Raw genomic sequence first — 19,133 nt, 5'->3', positions numbered from 1 at the left:
AAAACCCTGCATCCTGGTTATGTGACAGAAGCCATGTCCACCTCTGATCTGGAAGATAAACTAAAGCAGCTTGAGTAGAACTACACTAGCAGACAGAGAGAGATCTCTCTGAAGAGGTTTGTGTACAGTATTTTCTGAACTCTAAAGGTTTATATATATATATATATATATATACACACATTTATATATGTTCATGTAGACACATGAAGACATTAATATACATATATATGTATATACATATATACATATATGCATCTATGTGTGTGTACATATATATATACACACGTATGATACGCATACATATATGTACACAAATATATATATATGTAGCAAACCAATGTATTTTTTTACTACATCTAGGAGATGGAAAAGTAGAATGCCCTGCAGCTGGAAATTTCCAGAAGCCAATGGAAGCAAAGACAAATTATTAACCCTGGGAAGACAGAACCCTGCAGCAACATGACTTATGTTTTGGCATTCCCTTGTTTTCTTTTAATATTTATTTGGGTGCAGTTGTTACTACTTGCTGGAACATGAAATGCTTTGTCAGCTCCTTAGTTTGTTTTGTTGTTTTGTTTTTGTCAGTTCGTTTTTTAACATTTATGTGTTATTGTAATGGAACAAGGTGAAGCTCTGTGAGAAGAGGACATAAAAAGCCACTTCTGTTGCATTATTTGGGTAGGGATTAGCAGGTTTAGTAGCTCCACAAGGCAGAGTTGCATAATAGCCTTTAGGTATTTAATTAAAGCTCCATTAAAAAAAATAAAGAGGCAGAACTGGCAGGCATTTCACATGCAGTCCTGCATGTGCTTTGGCACATCACAAAATTATGAAGGAGGCATGTGAATAGCAGGCAATGCCAGAGGAAAAGTCATGTTCCATGGGTGCAGTAGGATGTGAAGGCTCCAGGATATTGGTTACCTGAGGTTTGGCCCTGAAGCACCTGAAAGGAGCATAGAAGTGAAAAATAACAGGGATGCTGTCAAAGCACGGAATGGGAAGCCCAGGGGGTGTTGGCTCTGGCAGCAGCTCAGAACACACGTTTGTGCTTTGGCAGGACATCCAGAACTGCATTTCTCTATGAAAGCAGAAGAAAGGAGAACGATGGAAGCAAGAAAAGGGCAAGAGTGGCCACAGCTGAAGCAAGGACATCACCTGGGTCAGGCCTGCCCAGCTGGGGTGACAGCAGCACTTGCAGCCCTCGGGGCCACACGCTCAGCCTGGCACAGCATAGCACATTAAGCTGGAAGTACCCCATCCTGGAAAGGGAGCAAAGATATTTTTAGCCCCTCCAAGAGTCTAAAACAGAGCTAGACAGATTAATGGACATTTATGGGGATTAGCAAGAGTTAATAGGAGAGGCCAAACCTCTCCACCTACAATTCCCTCCATCTGCAGTGACTGCATTTTTGAGGTGATGGAAAGGTAAACGTGTTCTGTTTGTCTGAAATATTTTGGGATTTAGAAAATCCAAATATTTAAATAATGCGTTTAAGAAATTACAGCTGCTCCTCAGTGTTTTTTTTGCTTTTTAAGTATTTTGTTCAGGGAGACTCCTGCAAATGTATGTCTTCTTAAACCAGAGAGCTTAAAAATATACCATTTTGTAATAATTATTATTAACATAATAATTATTACAAAACAAGCTAGATCTGTTGAAAAGAGACCCTCACATTTTCTAGCTTGCACTGTTACTTGTGATGCTGCCTGCACACATTTTTATTTCTCAGCAGTTCAGGTTTATTTTTCACCTTCAGAGCTACACAAAAGGGAGACTGGTGATTTTCAGCTTTATTTCTTTAGATCCCAGGGGGCCTCTGAACTTGCCTAAGCAATAGTTTCAACTTCTGGTGAATACACAGATCCTTGCAACATTCCCAGAGTGAGGAAAGGCTCCAAGCTCTGCAGCAAAGCTTCTTCCTTACATAATTTGTGGATGCCCACATCCTGTGCTGGCTGTTTAGAAAAGATAATGAAGAGACACTGCTTTGAAGGGGAAAGACACACTAAGAACACAAAGAGGAAGGTGAGTTTTCTTACTGCACACGTGGCAGAGGCCCTGATTTTTGTGTGAATATCTGACACAACTTGGTCTAGACTTCAAACTTCAGGTTGGCACAAAGCAGCACACACGTTTTCCAATCCAAAACAGACTAGAACAGTTTTTTGCATCAACATAAAGAACTTTATAGCTATTCAAAATCAGCACCAATGGTTGGATTAATATTTTAATAATTACACACTTTTTACATTATGAAAATAAATCATAAATAGTGTAAAAATAATTCTGAAGATCAACTTCTCACAAGCAAGAAACAAAATCTGAAGTACAAAACTGAAAGAAAACAAAACAATATTCAACTGAAAAACAAGGAGAAATTTTAATAATAAAAACAAAAGCATGCTGTTTGATTGGTTTCAATTAAGTCCAGAGCAGTGGCCACAAGAAAGTGGTAAATAATAACAAATTAAAATGGGTGATTAAAACCTTGCAATTCTTTACACTACTCATCAAAAGAGGTCTTGTGACATATTTACAGTGCTAAGACACTCAAAATAGTTCTAGTATTGATAATATGATGCTGACCCATGTATTTCCCCCCCAAACACTGAAATCCTTGCCAAATAACTTTTCTTTGTATTTTTATCTCTTCTACTTCATTTATGACACAATTTGCAATACAAAAATAACGGCACATATAGATGAACTTAAAAAAGTAAAAAATACAAATAAAAATATATAATATTTTCCAAAGGAAAAAGTCAGATACATACATCTTAGCAACATTTTTAAAGTTGTGTGATATTTTCCCAAACATGTACAATAATATAAGAATATCCACATATATGTTAACAATATGTAAAACATTCTTCCACCAACCCAACTCTCCATAATACTTCAGGGAAGTGTGCAAGTACCAATGGGATCTGGGAAGTTCATACAATTTCTTTTTAAAATAGAAACAAGTAAAACACTAACGGTCCCAGGTTAAGTTAAGGCCCCCTGCTTTCAAAGAAAATTCAATTTCCAAGCAGCATTGATAATTGGATGCATTCAAAACCAAAATGAAACAAAAACAACACTCCAAATCCCTTTTAAAATACAAACTCCATTTGTTCTGTAGAGTATCTTTTTCAGAAATGATGGTGGCAGGCACTTGTTTCTAACTGCATTTAATGAATCCAACCACCACGTAAAATACTTTAATAACAGAGGGTGCAAGAAAACCTTCATTTGTACATTACAGCAACATTGACATCCATAAAAACAAATGGCAGAAAAGAAAAAGAAAAATCAGTGTTAGTTTTAATTCCAGTCACTGAAATAGAATTTTTACAATGACTACAAATCAGACTTTCTTTTGACCACTATCTTTGCAGATGCACTTTGTGTGAGTCTTTAGTGTGAAAATTTAGGAATCTCATTTGGTAAAACACAGAGATTTAAAAATGCAATTAAATGGCCAAGTAGCAGATATCAGGAAACTTGAAGGGAAGGGTCAACCTCTGCATGCCTTGAACCTTTTCACCACTTTCAATAAATAGGCTGACAATATCTCTGCAGATCTTGCTGAAGTAGCCGTGATTTAGGCAAAACGCCACTGCTGAAGGTGGTAATATTCCCCTTGTTACAAAGTGTAACACCTGGGTCCTTCCTCCTGAGTGTCTCAAAGAGCTTTGCAAGGAGAGGACTCATCTCTGTCCCCAGTCCTTGCTGCAGGTGGAGAGGCACAGCCAGGGCTGGAGCCTGGCAGGCTGAGCCAGGTTTGCAATCCCAGTTCTGGGGCGGTCAGTGGGACAACTCCCTCTACAGCCCATGGGATCCAGGATCTCAGCCAGGTATCCTGGCACAGCCCCCAGCCCTGCAAGCACCACCCTCCCAGCAAAGGCCTGCTGATGTCATTTGGGGTTGCTGTGTCTCTCTCGTGGCATAACCAGTCACGCGCACCCTGTCCACGGGTGCGATGCTCAGCGGGGCCAAAGCTAACTTTCCACACCGTACATCAACCTTAACAATTATTCCAACTCTACACATGTGCAGATAAATGGATTTGATCGTTCTGAAACTCGTTCAGACTACTTACACCATAGAATAAAAGAATATACAAACAGCTGGATGAAGAGTATCATTCTGCTTTGCTACACTATCAGAATATGACATCACGACCAGCAATAAATAAAAATATAAATCAAAAAGACATTGTAGCATCGTTCTGTGATTTAACATCTCATGCTTCATCTCAGGAAAAAAAAGAGTTTTCCAAAGCATCCTGAAAGAAAGCTTTCCCATAGTTAGTCCATGAGTATGAAGACAAAGACCATGTATGTCAGACATATTCCATACAGTGCTTAAAAGATTTGTGGCCTCTGTAGCAGGACTTCTGCACAATGTGGTTTTAATGCACTAGAGTAACAGATAATTACAAAACTTCATATGAAACAAATACTGAAAACTCTCCAAGAAACAAGGATTAATCATACCTGGAAAAGTCAGGGATATAGAAACTGTGTAGACTAATACCACTACACATTTCTACAACTGAAAAGACTGGTAGAGGAACTACTGTTCCTGTCACAAACTAAACAAAACAAACCATATCTATCTGGAGGAATGCCACTAAAAGATACAACAACACACTGGCATTTCAAACTGTAGCTTTGCCATCAAAAGCAAAAATATATACTAGCACCAAAAATAGTTGCTTCTTGAACAAAACAAACACGTTGCAAGTCTTCACAAGGTGCTTTTCTTGATGAAATATTAAACCAAATTATTTTTTTTTCTTGTACTGACCATGCAACTTTTCTAGATATGCTTAAGTTTCATTTCAATTCAATCTGAGATGCAAGTATTAATGCCAAATCTATGTATGTAGTTTAACCATTCAAATTAAATTGTTTATCTACTGCTCACTCATAGTTATTTAAAAGGAATGAACATTTCATGATACCGAAAAACACAAAGGCTAAAAAAGCCAAGTAAGATTATTTGAAAAAAAAAAAGTATTCCTACCTGATGGAAATTTATTAAAGAAATTAATTTACAAGATAGAAAAGAAAGCAAATGAAGGTGCTTAAGTGTTTCTTCAGTAGGGTCTCGGTGTCAGGGAGTTCAAGGAGAATTGAGTTTTGACTAACATTTAACAGTAGCATCTCTAATTATTTCCTGAATGACAAAACCATGGACAAAGCTCTGCTAGCTTTATTGGTGCATATAGAAATGGATGCTAAGAGGGCAGTTAAAAAACATAGGAACACAAATAAATTAAAAAAAAAAGGAAGTGCTAATTATTTATCAGCATTATTTATCTTGTTGCTATTTCTTAAATGAGTTGTGTTTGTGGACAGTCTCAACATGGAGTGGCTGAATCATCTAGCCAGATAATAAACATCCTACTTGATTCTGCATGAAAATACTCTGAAAGACCTTTAAAAATATTTCATCTTACTGTATTGATTGCCAGTATTCAATATCTTCTGAAACATTCAGCTTCTGGTCTCCACATCTACCATACACCCAGCCAAATGTGCCAAGTCAGGACACTGACATGAGTGACTCTTTTCTGGCAGGCAGGAGCTTGCTCCTCACCCAGCCTGCTGGTTCTTTGAGACAGTGCTGCCTCAACAAGCAGGCTGAAAGTGGCAAGTCAGAAGCTCACATGCTGCTGCTCCTGTCCTCCCTCTGAAAGGCTCTCAGTAGTGTTATTTATTGCTGTAACTCTCTGGTAACGTTTTATATCCTGTCTGTGCCTCCTGAAGGTTTTCACTGTTGTAATCATCACTATTCTAATGGGCTGATACTTGCATCTCTGAAAATTTAGGGAAAGCAAAACATATTTCCTTATATCTGTGAACACTTGTTTATTTCTTACTATTGGAAAGAGGGAATTGAGCAGTAAAAATACATATGTGTTCAGTGTATAGTGTGAGATTTTTGTTTTTATTAGTAAGATAATACTAATTGGAGGCCACTAAATTGACTTTTTGCTTTAAAAATCTGGGTTTTCCTCAATGAAAAGCTGGGTTTGACTCCAATATACCAAAATGACAATAAAGATTTATCAAAAAGAAAGAGAAATATTCAATTATAGCGGCATTTCCATTGATCTGAGATTGTGAAGCAATACAAAAAGTGTGACCCCATCTTCACATGATTTAGAAATGATGGAGCAAGGAAAAATGTGCGTTCCAAGAAGGGCATAAGGTGCCCTCATACGAATGGAGACAAACTCTCTTCTTCAACTTTAGTTTTGGTCTACATATGAAAGACAACTTCTCAAAAAAACCCCCTAAAAACGGGACGATTCTGCTATATACATTAGGAACAGAAGTGATATAAAAAGAATTTCCATCTGCCAAATATGGCACCATTTCTCATAAATTATACTCTCAAACTAACTTCAGTGCACCATATGAAGACTCAAAATTGTAAAAAATACCTCGTGGCAAAACTACAAATGTGCACAAATCATGTATTTCTAGCAACAAAAAAAAAGTGGAGAAGGAAATGTTTCTCTAGAAAGCCATCTGAACAGAAAGGGAGAAAAATCAACACATTCAACAGTGGAGCGTGGTGACAAGCGTGCAGTGATAATCACACAGAATTGTTTCTCACCAATGGTTTTTGAGCAATAATGTCCACTAAAATCACCATGACAACATAAAAGGAGCAAGATGAATACATCATTCTATGAAACATAAAAATAAACTCTTTCTTTACTAGACTTAAAGGCTTCAAAGACTCTGAAATAAAAACTCTTAATACTGAAACAAGATGAATTTGTGGCTTGAAAGTATTTTCTCCAATGCCGTCATCACAAATGTTGAATAGATTATTGAAATGCATTCTTTATGGCAACAGAGAAACATGAAAACAAAACCAACCATTGCTTCCAAATTCCCATAGAGAAGTTCAGCTAGGCTAGAAGTTCAGCTAGTGTAATTTAAAGTGAATAACCTGAAAACCACACCATGATACATACATCTCTGGTCAGTTCCATTGTTATCCTCCTCTGGAGGATGATCTGATTCATCCCCACCTCAAGAGTGCTTTCTCCTTCAGCAGTCCCAAAATACAATATGCAGAGTGCATACACTCTGTCCATCCTCCAGTGAGGTTGAGAAGCGTCTGGTCTCAGGCGGTGTCTGCCATCAAACGATCCCTGCAGCACCTCTGTAACCTTTTCAAACAACCCACAGAGAAGTCTGGTTTCTTCTTCAAACTTCTGTCCCTCTTGATTAAGGACTCGACAGGGCCTACCGTGAATGTCTTCACGACTGTGAGCAGTGCAAGGCAAACCGACGCTGATCAACAGGCGGGACCCTCTCTGATCAAAGGGGCCAAGTATCCCGCAAGAATGGAAGCCATCCACCTGCAGCTGGAATGCTACTCCCCAAAAATTCAAGGCCTCTTTCTACGCTCCTCTGGTTTATCTCTTTTTAGCAATGAGCCATGGTGTGACTCCCTTGAGATGACAAAAGGAAATGACTCAGAAGCTGGAATCAAAGGTCACCGTCAACAGCCACTCATGATCACACAGCAAGCAGGTCTGGCACACAAACTCATGCTTTTAGTTCATACGAGCAGATGCGGTGTCATGGACCAGTGACGTGTTTAAGATGGACATGGAAGCCAAGTCAGTAAACTCCAACAGCAGCTGGTACAGTACATTTCATAGCATTTTTTGCTCTTATTTGGTCACAATTTCTTGTAAACTAGTTCATGGCACTCATTGTCCATGCACATCCACAAGCCAAAATATAAGAATTTACAGAAATATTAATTTCTATTATTGATCATTGTTTCGAGATCTCTCCCATTAGAGAGACAATCTTTGCAGGTTTATCCTGCAGTTATTGTATCATCTAACTGCAGGTGTAGGTGAAAAACAGATGTACGTATGGACTATTGCAAACAAGTAGAAGCAGCTACATGTAAACATATCTCAGACTTGTAAAATCAAATTTTCAGTTCTCAACTATAAATAAAAAAAAGTGGAGCACTATATACACAACTTCATGCTTGTAAGGTTAGATTCATCACTGCAGAGACAAAAAGAGATACAGATTAATCAAATTAGTATGATATTTCAGACATCTATTACAAATCATAGATAAGGCAGAGTTGCAAATATGGATAGTTATTTCCTCAGCACCAACTATTCTTCAGAGATAAATACACCCAGGATTTCACTTATGCTTCATGTTTTCTGATATATTATATGCCAGTATTCCCCCAGCTAAATTATTCTGAATGCTATGTTTTTAAATCAAGCGCTGTCTAGGTTAAATCTTTACTAAAATAATGTCACCAGTTAATATTGCCATAAAACACAAAACCCATGAGGATTTATTGAAGAATAGAAAAGAAAGGCAAAGAAAAGGTCAGGATACACTGTCCTTCTCAGTATCCCAGAAAACCAAAATAATAATAAATCCACAGATATATTTGACAAAAATGCCACATCCATGAGCTTTTATAATTAATAGGAAGCACTGATCATCTGCAGAAACCAAAGGATGTGTGAGTCCTCTTATGAAAAAAGAAAAGTCTTGGAGTTTTCACAAAACTAATGCCAACTATTTCTACAGTACTGCCTCAATGAATTATTCTACATAAATTACAACATATCACATGAACTACTGTCATGGAGAGGTCTGATCTTGCATTGCTGGACATGTCTATCTAGGAGGCTCTGAAATGTATCTTGATACTGTTCAGTATGATTGTGACAGGCATTTCTGTGTTCTAAGGACATACTGGTCCTGAAAAGAAAAAGCTCTGCCCATCCTACCTTTTGCCAACAGCCAGGCATTGGTAATCCATCAGGACCCTGTTTCAAGGGGAGTAAAAGGATGAAAAAAAAAAAAGAGCATAAGTAAGTTCACCAGGATAGATATTTCATCAACATCTGTTAGAATAGCTGAAGCAGCTTTTTACCTTCTATCTAAAAAGCAGCTACCAGTTAAGTTATTTCCTATCTTATTCTCAAAGTGAAGGAAAAGCCAAAGGCAGGAAGGTTTACTCTGTAAATACATACGTGCACTCCTCTGCCATACAGATTATTTTTTCTAAACCATTAGCAGTTCTTTATCAGTTTGTCATTACTACTAGAGCTCAGGTTACATGTTATTTTAAATATAAGCTGTTTTATTCACAATAATCTGTATCTGAATGTACAAGATCAGTGAGAAAAAAAAAACGATCACTTTTATCTGGAGAGTATTATGTTTTATGGGCCCCTTGTTCAAAGGTCACCCTGTGATAAGACAGCAAGACTCGAATGGGAGTAGGATCTTTTCACTTTCAATATCAGTTTTTGAATGAAGCAGTGAAATCCTAAGGCCTGAACATACCTTGAGTGCCACAGTGGAAGAAGACATCAGCAATGGAAGCAGGGCAGTACAGCACCACTGGTTATTCCAGTGCTTGGACAATATGGCCATCTAATTGCTTACCATGTTAGCAAGAGTCACTCCTTTTCATGTATCATTTTTTACCTTCATGTATCTCCATGCATCCAGTAAGATCAGGGCCAGCTTTTGACCAGAGTCACACTGTTTTTCGTGGATCTAATTCTGATTTACATGGCTGCCCAGGGTTTATTCAGGGAGTTATATGCTCAGAATTAGGAGCACATACAATGTAACTAGACTGTGCATAAGCAGAAAAAAATCAGGCCTTTAGATTTCTTACAATTTAGAATACCAATACTTAATGTTACCCTACATGTGAAGATAATGGTTAATATGGATTTTTTAATATACTTGCATGTGGTCTGGTGTGAATTACTGGCTGCCTAAACAAGAGACAGTGCTGCATGCTAAAAAAACTTATTCTAGCAATTTTCCACGAACAGAATGTTTTTGATCCATCAATGATTGTTAGTGAATCTTGAGATACAAATGATAATACAGAGACAGAGAAGCATTTTTAAATTACAAAAGCATGCTTGATTATCCCCAACAAAATATGAGATATGGTTACCATTAATTGGAAGCAAACAACATGGACTATGGAATAATCTTAATGGACTATGTATTTACAATTAAAAAGCAATTGACTTCAAATAGAAGTGCCATAGTCAAAATACAACCACTTAAATTTAACATTCATCTCAGAGAACCGTGCTTAACCACCAAACAGTATCAGAACATGCAGATCAAATTTTACTGTGAACAATTAAAAAGAAAATCCTCCTTGTATCTTTAGGAAATGTGTATGTACTATTCATTCGGAGTTTTCTTTCTTAAATGGAAAAGAGTTCCAACTTACTTTACCACTAAATAAAAATCATTGTTGCCAGATTGGTACAAGGGAGAGGGTCAAGAAGTAGCATTTTAGTATAGGTGGGAACTTGAATTCATGCTAGCATAGGATGGGGAGTGTTGTGTGTATTCCAGGAGGGTAAGTTCCAGGGGTAAGACCATTAAATTGAGGACATTAAATAACAAAGACAATGAGGGTTTGGGCTGCAGACTGTTATATTCTTACAAATATCAGGTAAGCTTTTTATTTTCAGATGTGTTTGAATACCCTGATGAACAGGCCAAACACCACAAACATTATTTGTGAATGGTCTGGAAGCCAAGCTCCAGCTTGGCTTACTGGAAACCTTGATTTTTAGAAACAGTATTTACATCCTTCTGTTTGTGATTCTCATTTAGGCCAAATTGTGAAAACATGCCCCTAAGATGGCATGGATTTGGGAGGAAGAACAGGGTGCAGAGTAGCTACAGGACAGGCCAGGGTGTGGAACTGAGCCAGTGCAGACAGAAGTCATCAGACCTGATTAGAGGTGAACGTTGTGCTGGATTTCTACAACTTGGGTTCAGGGTGAGTGAGGCAATGGGTATTTTGCAAGGAAAGTAACAAACCAATGATTCTCAGGGAAAATGTGGGAAGGACACAAACTTATAAATTACCAGGTGATGTGGGAGCAAATTGCTGAGAGTTAGGCTTAAGGTGTCAACAAAAACATGTGTTCTCTCACGGTGGTTATGATCACTTGAAGCAGCTGGTTTGTTCATGCACATGCACGTGTTATGTGAAAAATGTCAAGCCAGCTCAGAAAAACATTACTTTATATTGAGAATGGCTGACTACAAACAAAGGAACTGCATGCAGGGTTGGTAGGAAAGAGAAATACTGTACCAATTGGCAAGGGGCATCCAGCCCATCCAGGCCAGGCTGGCCTGGCTCCCCTTTTTCCCCCTTAATTCCACGGAATCCCTGTTTGTAAAGATTAACTTGCAATGTTACTGTCAAGGAAATGCCTTCAGTATTGACTTAAATGGAGTGAACAAAAAACAACAGAGAGGCAAGAGGAACAAGCTGACTGCTTATGACTTAAACCTGTGGGGTACTGATTCTGGCACATTCCAAATTTGGCTCCTTTACAATGTATTTTGCAGAAAAAAATGAAAAAAAAGAAAAACCAAAAAATCCACTATCAAAACCTCACAAACTTAAGACTTCAAAGGACTTAAGTCTGGTGCTTTAACCCCAATTAGGAGGTTTACAAAATCTGCTCCAGAATTTGCACTTGAGATGAAGCTGTGTTAACAAAGATCAACAGGTTACACAGTAGCTGGTGCTTGTTCCTCTCCCCTCATTTCTTATTCCATCAGTTTACAGCAGGATGACTGATCTTCCAATACACAAGCGAGACGTACCAATGGGCAAGGTGCATCTAATCCAGGAGCACCCTGTTCTCCTTTCTCCCCTTTAGGCCCTTTTTTGCCTTTCTTTCCCTTTTCCCCCTGTGGATACAACGGTTTGGATAAAACAAGTTTCATTCTTTTGAAAAAAAAAACATTAAAGAAAGATTGGGTTTAAAGTTTGGGTTTTTTCTTTTTAAGCCAATGGAGAGCTGAAAGGACACTTACCACTGTGTTCAGGTTTGGATGGTGCATTATGTGGAAAAATAAATTATATGATCACAAGCAAGAACTGCAATCAGTCTCTATTAGTTTGTGTTGGTATTTCATATCAATATTATGAATGTTTTGAAACCTAGAACAGGGCTTGAAATCATTGATTTTTTGAGACAGAGGCAAATCTGCAAATCCCCCCAATCTGCAGTCCAAAATAAGAGGCCTCCTATTTTGTTGATAAGTGATAGCACTGAAAGGTACATGCTCACTAAGCTGAACTTGTCAGCTTCCCAGAGGATTTGCCACTAGTCAGAAGTAACTTTGGGAGAGCAGAATCCATCAGCAGAGTCTTTTGACAAAAGACCTGTGGCACAGATGCTCCACAGGGATGACTGACTCAATTCCGTCAGCTTCCAGGGTGTCACATCAAGGTTGAACCTGGCCAGGAGCATCCTCTGCTAACTGACCCTCTGCACGCTGGTAAGAGTTTGGAACAAATCCTGTTCTCTGTGGTGTCCACAGAAACCCATGGACATAACTGAGGGTGCACTGCTGTTACTCCAAATACAACACGACCATTTCAAACCCTGTTACAGGAATCAAAACACTCAAACTGCTTGATGGAGAGGTGCTATGACGCTTCCAACAATTTCATATTGTCTTGGTATCATAAAGTAACCAGAAGTGGTAATTAGATTATTCATTTAAGCATTTCAACGTTCAAATATTCTGTCTTTTGCAGGCAATGTTTCATCTATTTGCTTTACCAAAATTCACTCCTTTGATTTCACCCTGAGTTTTCTTTTTAAATGCAAAACTTCCAATGTTTTCATTCTCATGGAAATTAGTTGATGCCCCTGAACAAAGCCACCTGCAAAGATGACCTCACCTTCAAGCAGTGTAAGAGGTTTAGAGAGTTCATTTTATAATTGATTTCACACCAGTTGATCACAATGGTAAATGAGTTTCAGGTTGCTCTCAATTTCACAAAAATCAAAAAGGGATCACTTAAAAAAATAACAAATTGGACTAGGATTGTAAAAATGGGATAGGAAGGATGAGTAAATCAGGATATCACAAAGAAATGGGAAAAATAGTCATAGGAAAATTAGTATAACATTGGAGTACCAGCAAGTGAGGTTGTGGCTATTGGGAGGATTTAATTTGTGAGGAAAAGGGTAAAAAAGACAGAGGAATTGTAAGGAATGAGGGTAGAAGGAGAAGGAAGGAATGCCCCTTTGGAAAGACAGACGGATTTTGGTGAAGCTTATTAAATAGACATTCAACTTGTTCCACACCAGTACAGAAAGGCTTAATCCATTAGCAATAGAGAAAAATATTTTTTATACTTAAAAAAATTATATAAATAATATATGAAAAAGGAAGGAAAGCACATTAGTCATTTAATATAACAGGATACTTGACACATTCAAATAAAACAAAATGTTCCACAAACAAAACATACTGCATCCATGTCATGATAGAAGCTAAGTTACTTGTCTACCTTTTCTGTGTGCCAAAAGGTCACAGGATAATATTTGGAAAAACAGCAACTCAGACATTACCAGATGACACCAATGATAAGATCCTTACCAAATGATAAGACTGTGATGTAAAAAAATCCTCACAAGAAAAGAACCATAAATTGCCTACATTTCCTTCTTAAACCTACAAAGATGACAATGTAGCAGAGTTCATTGCTCTATGCTATTTATTCGTGCTCAGTGTAGCACCAATATATCTGCAATGAGTGTATGCAAGCACAGAGCATGGACATACTTCAGAAAGGATTCTGAAAATGAACAGCACAGTTTGGTTTCTGACTGTTTTTTAAACTTTTCAGATTTTTTGTTTCTTTAACTTCTTGTTTTACAAAGCCAGCAGGTAACTATTGTAGTTAACTAGGTAACTTCCAGTTTTGCAGGCAGATCTATGATCTTGCTCAAACCAATGCTGCAGTCACCTGTGTATTAAAAAGTCTGAATTTCCTGGGTACTTTACTACTTTTTCCAGAGACTGAGTTCTTTCTTTTTAATCTTTGATCTTTACTCCTCATCCTGAACTATAGAAACTCACAGGAGTTCTGGGGTTTCTACATGTCATGAGGATAAAAAAAAAACAACTCCTTTCTGTCCTTCCTCAGTGCCTAGAGAAATAAAAAACTGGCACTTCTGCAACATTATGGTTGGAACAATCTACAATCCTCACATGCACAGATTTTCATCAGTGCAGAGTGTAGGGGAAAAGGATAATGCCTTTTCATCCTCTGTTCAGACACACCATAGTCCTCTGTCAAATACATAACAACAGTCACAACTGTGCATCTGGGACCAGGGGCCACTTTCCTCCCTTCCCCGCAACACAATCTCTAACTTTTGTCAAAGCATATTCGTTTTTGAAAGGACTTTCTTTTCTATTCATACAACTTGAAAATACAAACCTTTTTTTTGTGATGAGTGCTCCTTGACTACAATTTCATGTGAGTAATTACAGCTAGAACACTTTTTAAAATACTTTTACAGCCATATTAAGAAGACATAATGCAAACACTGACTTGCTTTCACTGTAGCAGAACTACTGATGGGCGACAACACAGATCAGCAGTCTAGACCTCATTTCAAACTTAAGAAATAAAGATTTATTCCCTGCATGTCTATGAAAGAAGTGCCACTGGTTCTCTTTAGAATGTTCATAATTATATGTATTTTTGGAGTGCAATTTAAGTTTCTTAACTAGAAACTCACTAATCTCAATTTGTATTCTGTCAGACCAATAGCCAATACTGTAGAAATATTTAAAAACCAAGAAACCATAAGCTAGATGGTCAACTTGTTTATCTGTTATTACAAAAATGGTTTATCTGTTGAAATGGGTGCTGTTACACCAATCTGGTCATAGATAATTTGTAATTTACATAAGGAAAACCACCAGAACACCGAAAAATTATTATAATGAGAACTTGGATTAATTGTATTGCTTTGTATCTTCTGAGAGTCAGCTTTCTACTTGGAAAATGAACTACTGATGCAGCACAAGTAATTTTGGTGAAATAAGTTTGCTTGCATGATATAAATATTCCCTAATTTATGGGAAAAATGCATTTAAGCTGTGCAATGGAAGTGTCTTCCACAGAGGTCTCAGCTATATCTTCTGTGACTTTTCAGTGGGAAAGGCCTTCCTTTGCCTCCTAGGTTTCCTTAAATACTCTGGGAATTTTCAAGGCAGGTATTCAATCTCCATTTCTGCCCTACAGACTTCCTGTTAATCCTCTTTCTGAAAGTCCACACAACAGTATGTTTTTTAAACATGTAACAGACTTGCTAACTACTTTATCCCATGCATTCTCCTCAGGAAACAGGATTTGCCTTTTCATGAATTTGTAGGGGGATGGAGGACCAGAGTTCCCAGGAGATGCGTCCTGCAGCACAAGAGAACAAGTCTCTACAGGCAGCCTAAATCACAGCTGAAGTCCAAAAAGGGTGTAGCTGTGCCACACACCATTCCCTCACTCCCTTGCAACTGGAAGTCCCATGTTTGACTTATCTGGTCAGTCCCTGGGAATCAAGTCTCATATCCAAAAGCAGCATGCTGGACTCTGGAACATGAAAACATTTTTACATCCTGAGTGCTGAATCTCATCTGTTCCATTTTCACATGATATTTGTATAAGCGAGATTTTTACCAGCTTTCCATCTTTTCTTCCAGAAATCTTCTGGAGCTCTGGTGGTTGAAATTTGTCTGCCTATCTGCTCTAGCTGTGCATGGAAACACAGACTCAAAGTCTGGCTGAAAGGGAGTTCTGGAGGTTGCCTAAGATTGCCATTGTGATCAGGAAGATTCCTGGCCCTACGTCAGGTCAGACCAGACCACGTTCTGCAGTGCTCCTCGGGCAGGGGTCCAGACCCCTCTCAGGACTCACTGTCCCAGTGCTGTGCTGTTCTCCTTGTGAACAATTGCTCTGAACCTCTCAGGAGCACCTTGTGGTCCTGTGTTTCCCCATTTGCAATTACCCAGAAGAGTTTTGCTCCATTATTTTTTTATCTCCCCTTTCGAGTAGTTTGGCCACCCCATTGTCAGACTAAGCCAGTCCACCTCCACCCTCTGCTACTGGTTGTATTTGCCCTAGACCCCTGCCAGCTTGGTCAGCTTCTTACTCTCTGTTTTTTTCTTGAACTGTGAGGCTCAAAAGACCATCTGCAGTATTCAAGCAACCTCACTGGAACTGATTAGAGAGGCATAATTACTTATTTTTATCTTCTGGACACGACTCTTTGAATGTATCCCAGGGTGAGATCACACTGTTAAGCTGACTCAATTTGGCACCTGCTCTAACTCCCACTTAGCACAAATCGCATTTTGACCATCACCTCTCTGAGCTGGCACTTATCAGTTACACCTTTCCACTGACAGCTGCTCTCAAGGAGAAAAGCTGTTCACTGGTGGCAGACAGACTTGTATTCTGAGAGCAATCAAGGGCTCACCATTCATTGTGATTACTCTGCCAGGTCAAACACTGCCTTTATAATATTCATGGAGCGCCTGCTTTAAAAACTGTTGTTCTGCAAAATCAGTACCTTACCAGTGATCTCTGAGTTCCACAGAAAGAGCAATATAGGAAGGGACAGAAGGGAAGGAAGAATTTCATAATACCCTTTCCCAATGCATTCTTGGGAAGTGTTTTGCCTAACCAGATTAAGAAATGGAGATGAACTCTAACACTCATAGTGACATTTTAGCCCTGCTTCTTGTTTAGGACACCATAATGAGAAATTAATCCAGCCTAACCTGCGTATGTCAGCTTGACAAGAACATTGGTCTGAGCTAGAAAAATCATCTGCTGCATGTATGGACTTTTATATTAAGTGGCTTGGTGTGAGTTCTAATTCAGCAATTTCAGCAGCTGGGCTTTGTGTTGGATAGAAATGGAAGAGATTTGCTCATGAAGTTTCTTTACACACACATTAAGTCCTGCATTGCTTTTTACTAAACAGATTTCCAAGTCACTGAGTGGACACTGAAAAGGAAGTCAGCTGTTTCTGTTAACTTCACTGTCTAGTTGGTTTACCAGAATGGTAGAATATATGATTCAATTTAAATCCACAAGTATCACAAGGTCCTTAACTGCAAATAAAACCTTACCAAAAATAAAAATTCAAACAGTTCTTGTCTTAGACACTTGTATAACACTTCCATGTGGAACAGGTAGCTTGTACAGGCATGCTACACTAGCATCAACCATTAGCGTGCAAATAGTGCCAGGGAACAGAGCTGGGCTCTTCAGTATAAAATCACTGTCACAACAACTAATGTCTGCATTAAACATTTCAGGACTTTCAATAAGTGCAGGATGGATTGGAGAAAATGAGCCTAAAAAAAAAAGGCTGTGCTTTTGGACACTGGTATTTCTAGTTCTGTACATACATTTTTGTGGCTTTTCATGATTTTGCTCTAGCATGTATCAGTGACTTGCCTTTTGGCACACAGTAAAAACAAAGGTAAGCTTTGATGAGACAATTCATAGCATAAGGACAGCAGAAGTGATTAGCTGAGGAATCAAGCAACAGTTATGAACACTGTGGTCACCTTTTCTCCCTTTTCTCCTATATCACCCTTTTCTCCTCGAGGACCAGGGAAACCCTATAAAAACAAAGTGGACAAAGATAGGTTGACTTTTATTAACATGCAGATTAAGGTCTCAACTACTCCCGGAAAACCTCAAAAGATGATTTCACTACATGCTCTGTACATAGATTATGTGTGGACACATGCACAGACACAAGAGCATGTGAGACAAGTAAGTCACAGAGGGTAGTAGAGACATTTTGGCAGCTACAGAAGGAAATCATACCACTCTAACTAGCAATCATCCATGCTACATAGCATATGTGCATTCTTAAAAAGACTCCTCCAAGTCAGGGATATCAATGTAGGACTACAGAAAAGGACTTTCAGTAAGTATTTTTAGCGTGCCAAGGAAAGAGACTATGTTTTGAAACATATCCCTTACAGGCTACAGAATGATTCTCTTTAATTAAAATAAATTTAGTTAGCTAAGTGCTAAGTGACTCCTTGTTCTTCTACAAATGAGTCGTCTGAACATTTTCTTAGCAAGCATTTTTTCAGCCTACTGACATCGAAAGGACCAAGTGCTGGCATTGCTAAGCATGACTATCTGGGGGTGTCTGTCGATAAGGGCTGTACATTGCACAATCTTTGTCCTCTCTACCACAGAGAAAGAGCAAACACAGCACTCAGCACACTCTGCAGTTCCTGCATGCACGCTAAAGGGCAGCAAAGGTGTTGTGCTCCATAAGGGATTCTTGGCAGACTCTTACCAACCCCTGAGGGTGCCCTGGTCACACACATTACTTACATCAAGGCCAGGCTCGCCGTCTTTGCCCTGCCAAAGAACCACAGGAACTGCATTAGCTTCCTTCAGACAAGGACAATGCTGCCCACATTTAACATTTCCAGGAACTGATAACCTGGCTGCAAAATTTTGCTCGACTGTAAAATTTTGTTTGCAGGCACATTCCAGGAGCAAGCTAAAAATACAAAACCAGCTAAAAAATCTATAAAATTTTATTTTTAGTTTGCAGGAATGGGAAAGAGAAATAGGATTTTATAAAAAAAAAAAAAAACTCACAAAGGTGACCCTCACATAAAAATGCGTGGCAAGCTAATTTAACACTCCATGGAGCCTGAAAACTGTCTCCAGCCACTGACTCCTGATCTAATTAAATGGATCCAATTAAACCACAGGTCTGTATTCCAGCTTAAATTAATTAATCAAATGGATTAGACTGGAGAGGGTATGGAAACACTAAAAGTCTCCTGGAAAGGTTGGTTGTGCCTGGCCAAGCACATTTACATGACTTTCCTTGCGTCAAAGTACAGAACAGACTTGTTTATATGTACACACCTGATCCAGTCATTAGCAGTGTAAACAGGGAAAGTCAACTGATTTTATTGGGGATATCATTGTCAGGCCAAAGGAAGTTCTCCCTCATATTTTAGAAATGGATAACAGAATGAAATTTATTGATTTAAAACAAATAATTTCACCTAAGAGTGAAATTTCACCTATGAGCAACAACGAAATTCTCACATAACTTGTGAGTAGATGCCACAGAAATGAAAACAAAACGGGTCTCTGAAGCAACAAACAAAACAAAAACATAATGGCGAAGAAACCTTGCAGTATGGAAATCCAAGCAGCAAACTGACTTTAAGAAATTCACAGCTTTCCACAGTTC

The 19,133-nt window shown here is 38.5% G+C and overlaps 1 protein-coding gene across 6 annotated transcripts in view; it reads right to left on the bottom strand.

Annotated features, from left to right (window-relative positions):
- Window positions 1-2,215: 2,215 nt before the first annotated feature.
- Window positions 2,216-19,133, bottom strand: part of COL25A1 (collagen type XXV alpha 1 chain) — a 298,274-nt gene continuing 281,356 nt past the window's right edge. For 5 of the 6 annotated variants that reach the window (XM_038136317.1, XM_038136318.1, XM_038136316.1 and 2 more), the window contains 5 exons: window positions 18,251-18,277; window positions 17,461-17,514; window positions 11,677-11,763; window positions 8,796-8,834; window positions 2,216-8,043 (listed from right to left, as the gene is read on the bottom strand). In XM_038136317.1, coding sequence (XP_037992245.1) covers window positions 8,041-8,043; window positions 8,796-8,834; window positions 11,677-11,763; window positions 17,461-17,514; window positions 18,251-18,277 — 210 coding nt within the window. In that variant the 3' untranslated portion in view covers window positions 2,216-8,040. Of the gene's footprint in view, window positions 8,044-8,795; window positions 8,835-11,155; window positions 11,234-11,676; window positions 11,764-17,460; window positions 17,515-18,250; window positions 18,278-19,133 lie in introns of all 6 variants that reach the window. The other variant, XM_038136321.1, reaches the window with a different exon arrangement.

The sequence above is a fragment of the Motacilla alba genome, chromosome 4, assembly GCF_015832195.1.
Source record: "Motacilla alba alba isolate MOTALB_02 chromosome 4, Motacilla_alba_V1.0_pri, whole genome shotgun sequence".
Lineage (NCBI taxonomy): Eukaryota > Metazoa > Chordata > Aves > Passeriformes > Motacillidae > Motacilla > Motacilla alba.
Note: the sequence above shows the minus strand (reverse complement) of the source record. Positions and strands in the feature narration are given on the sequence as shown.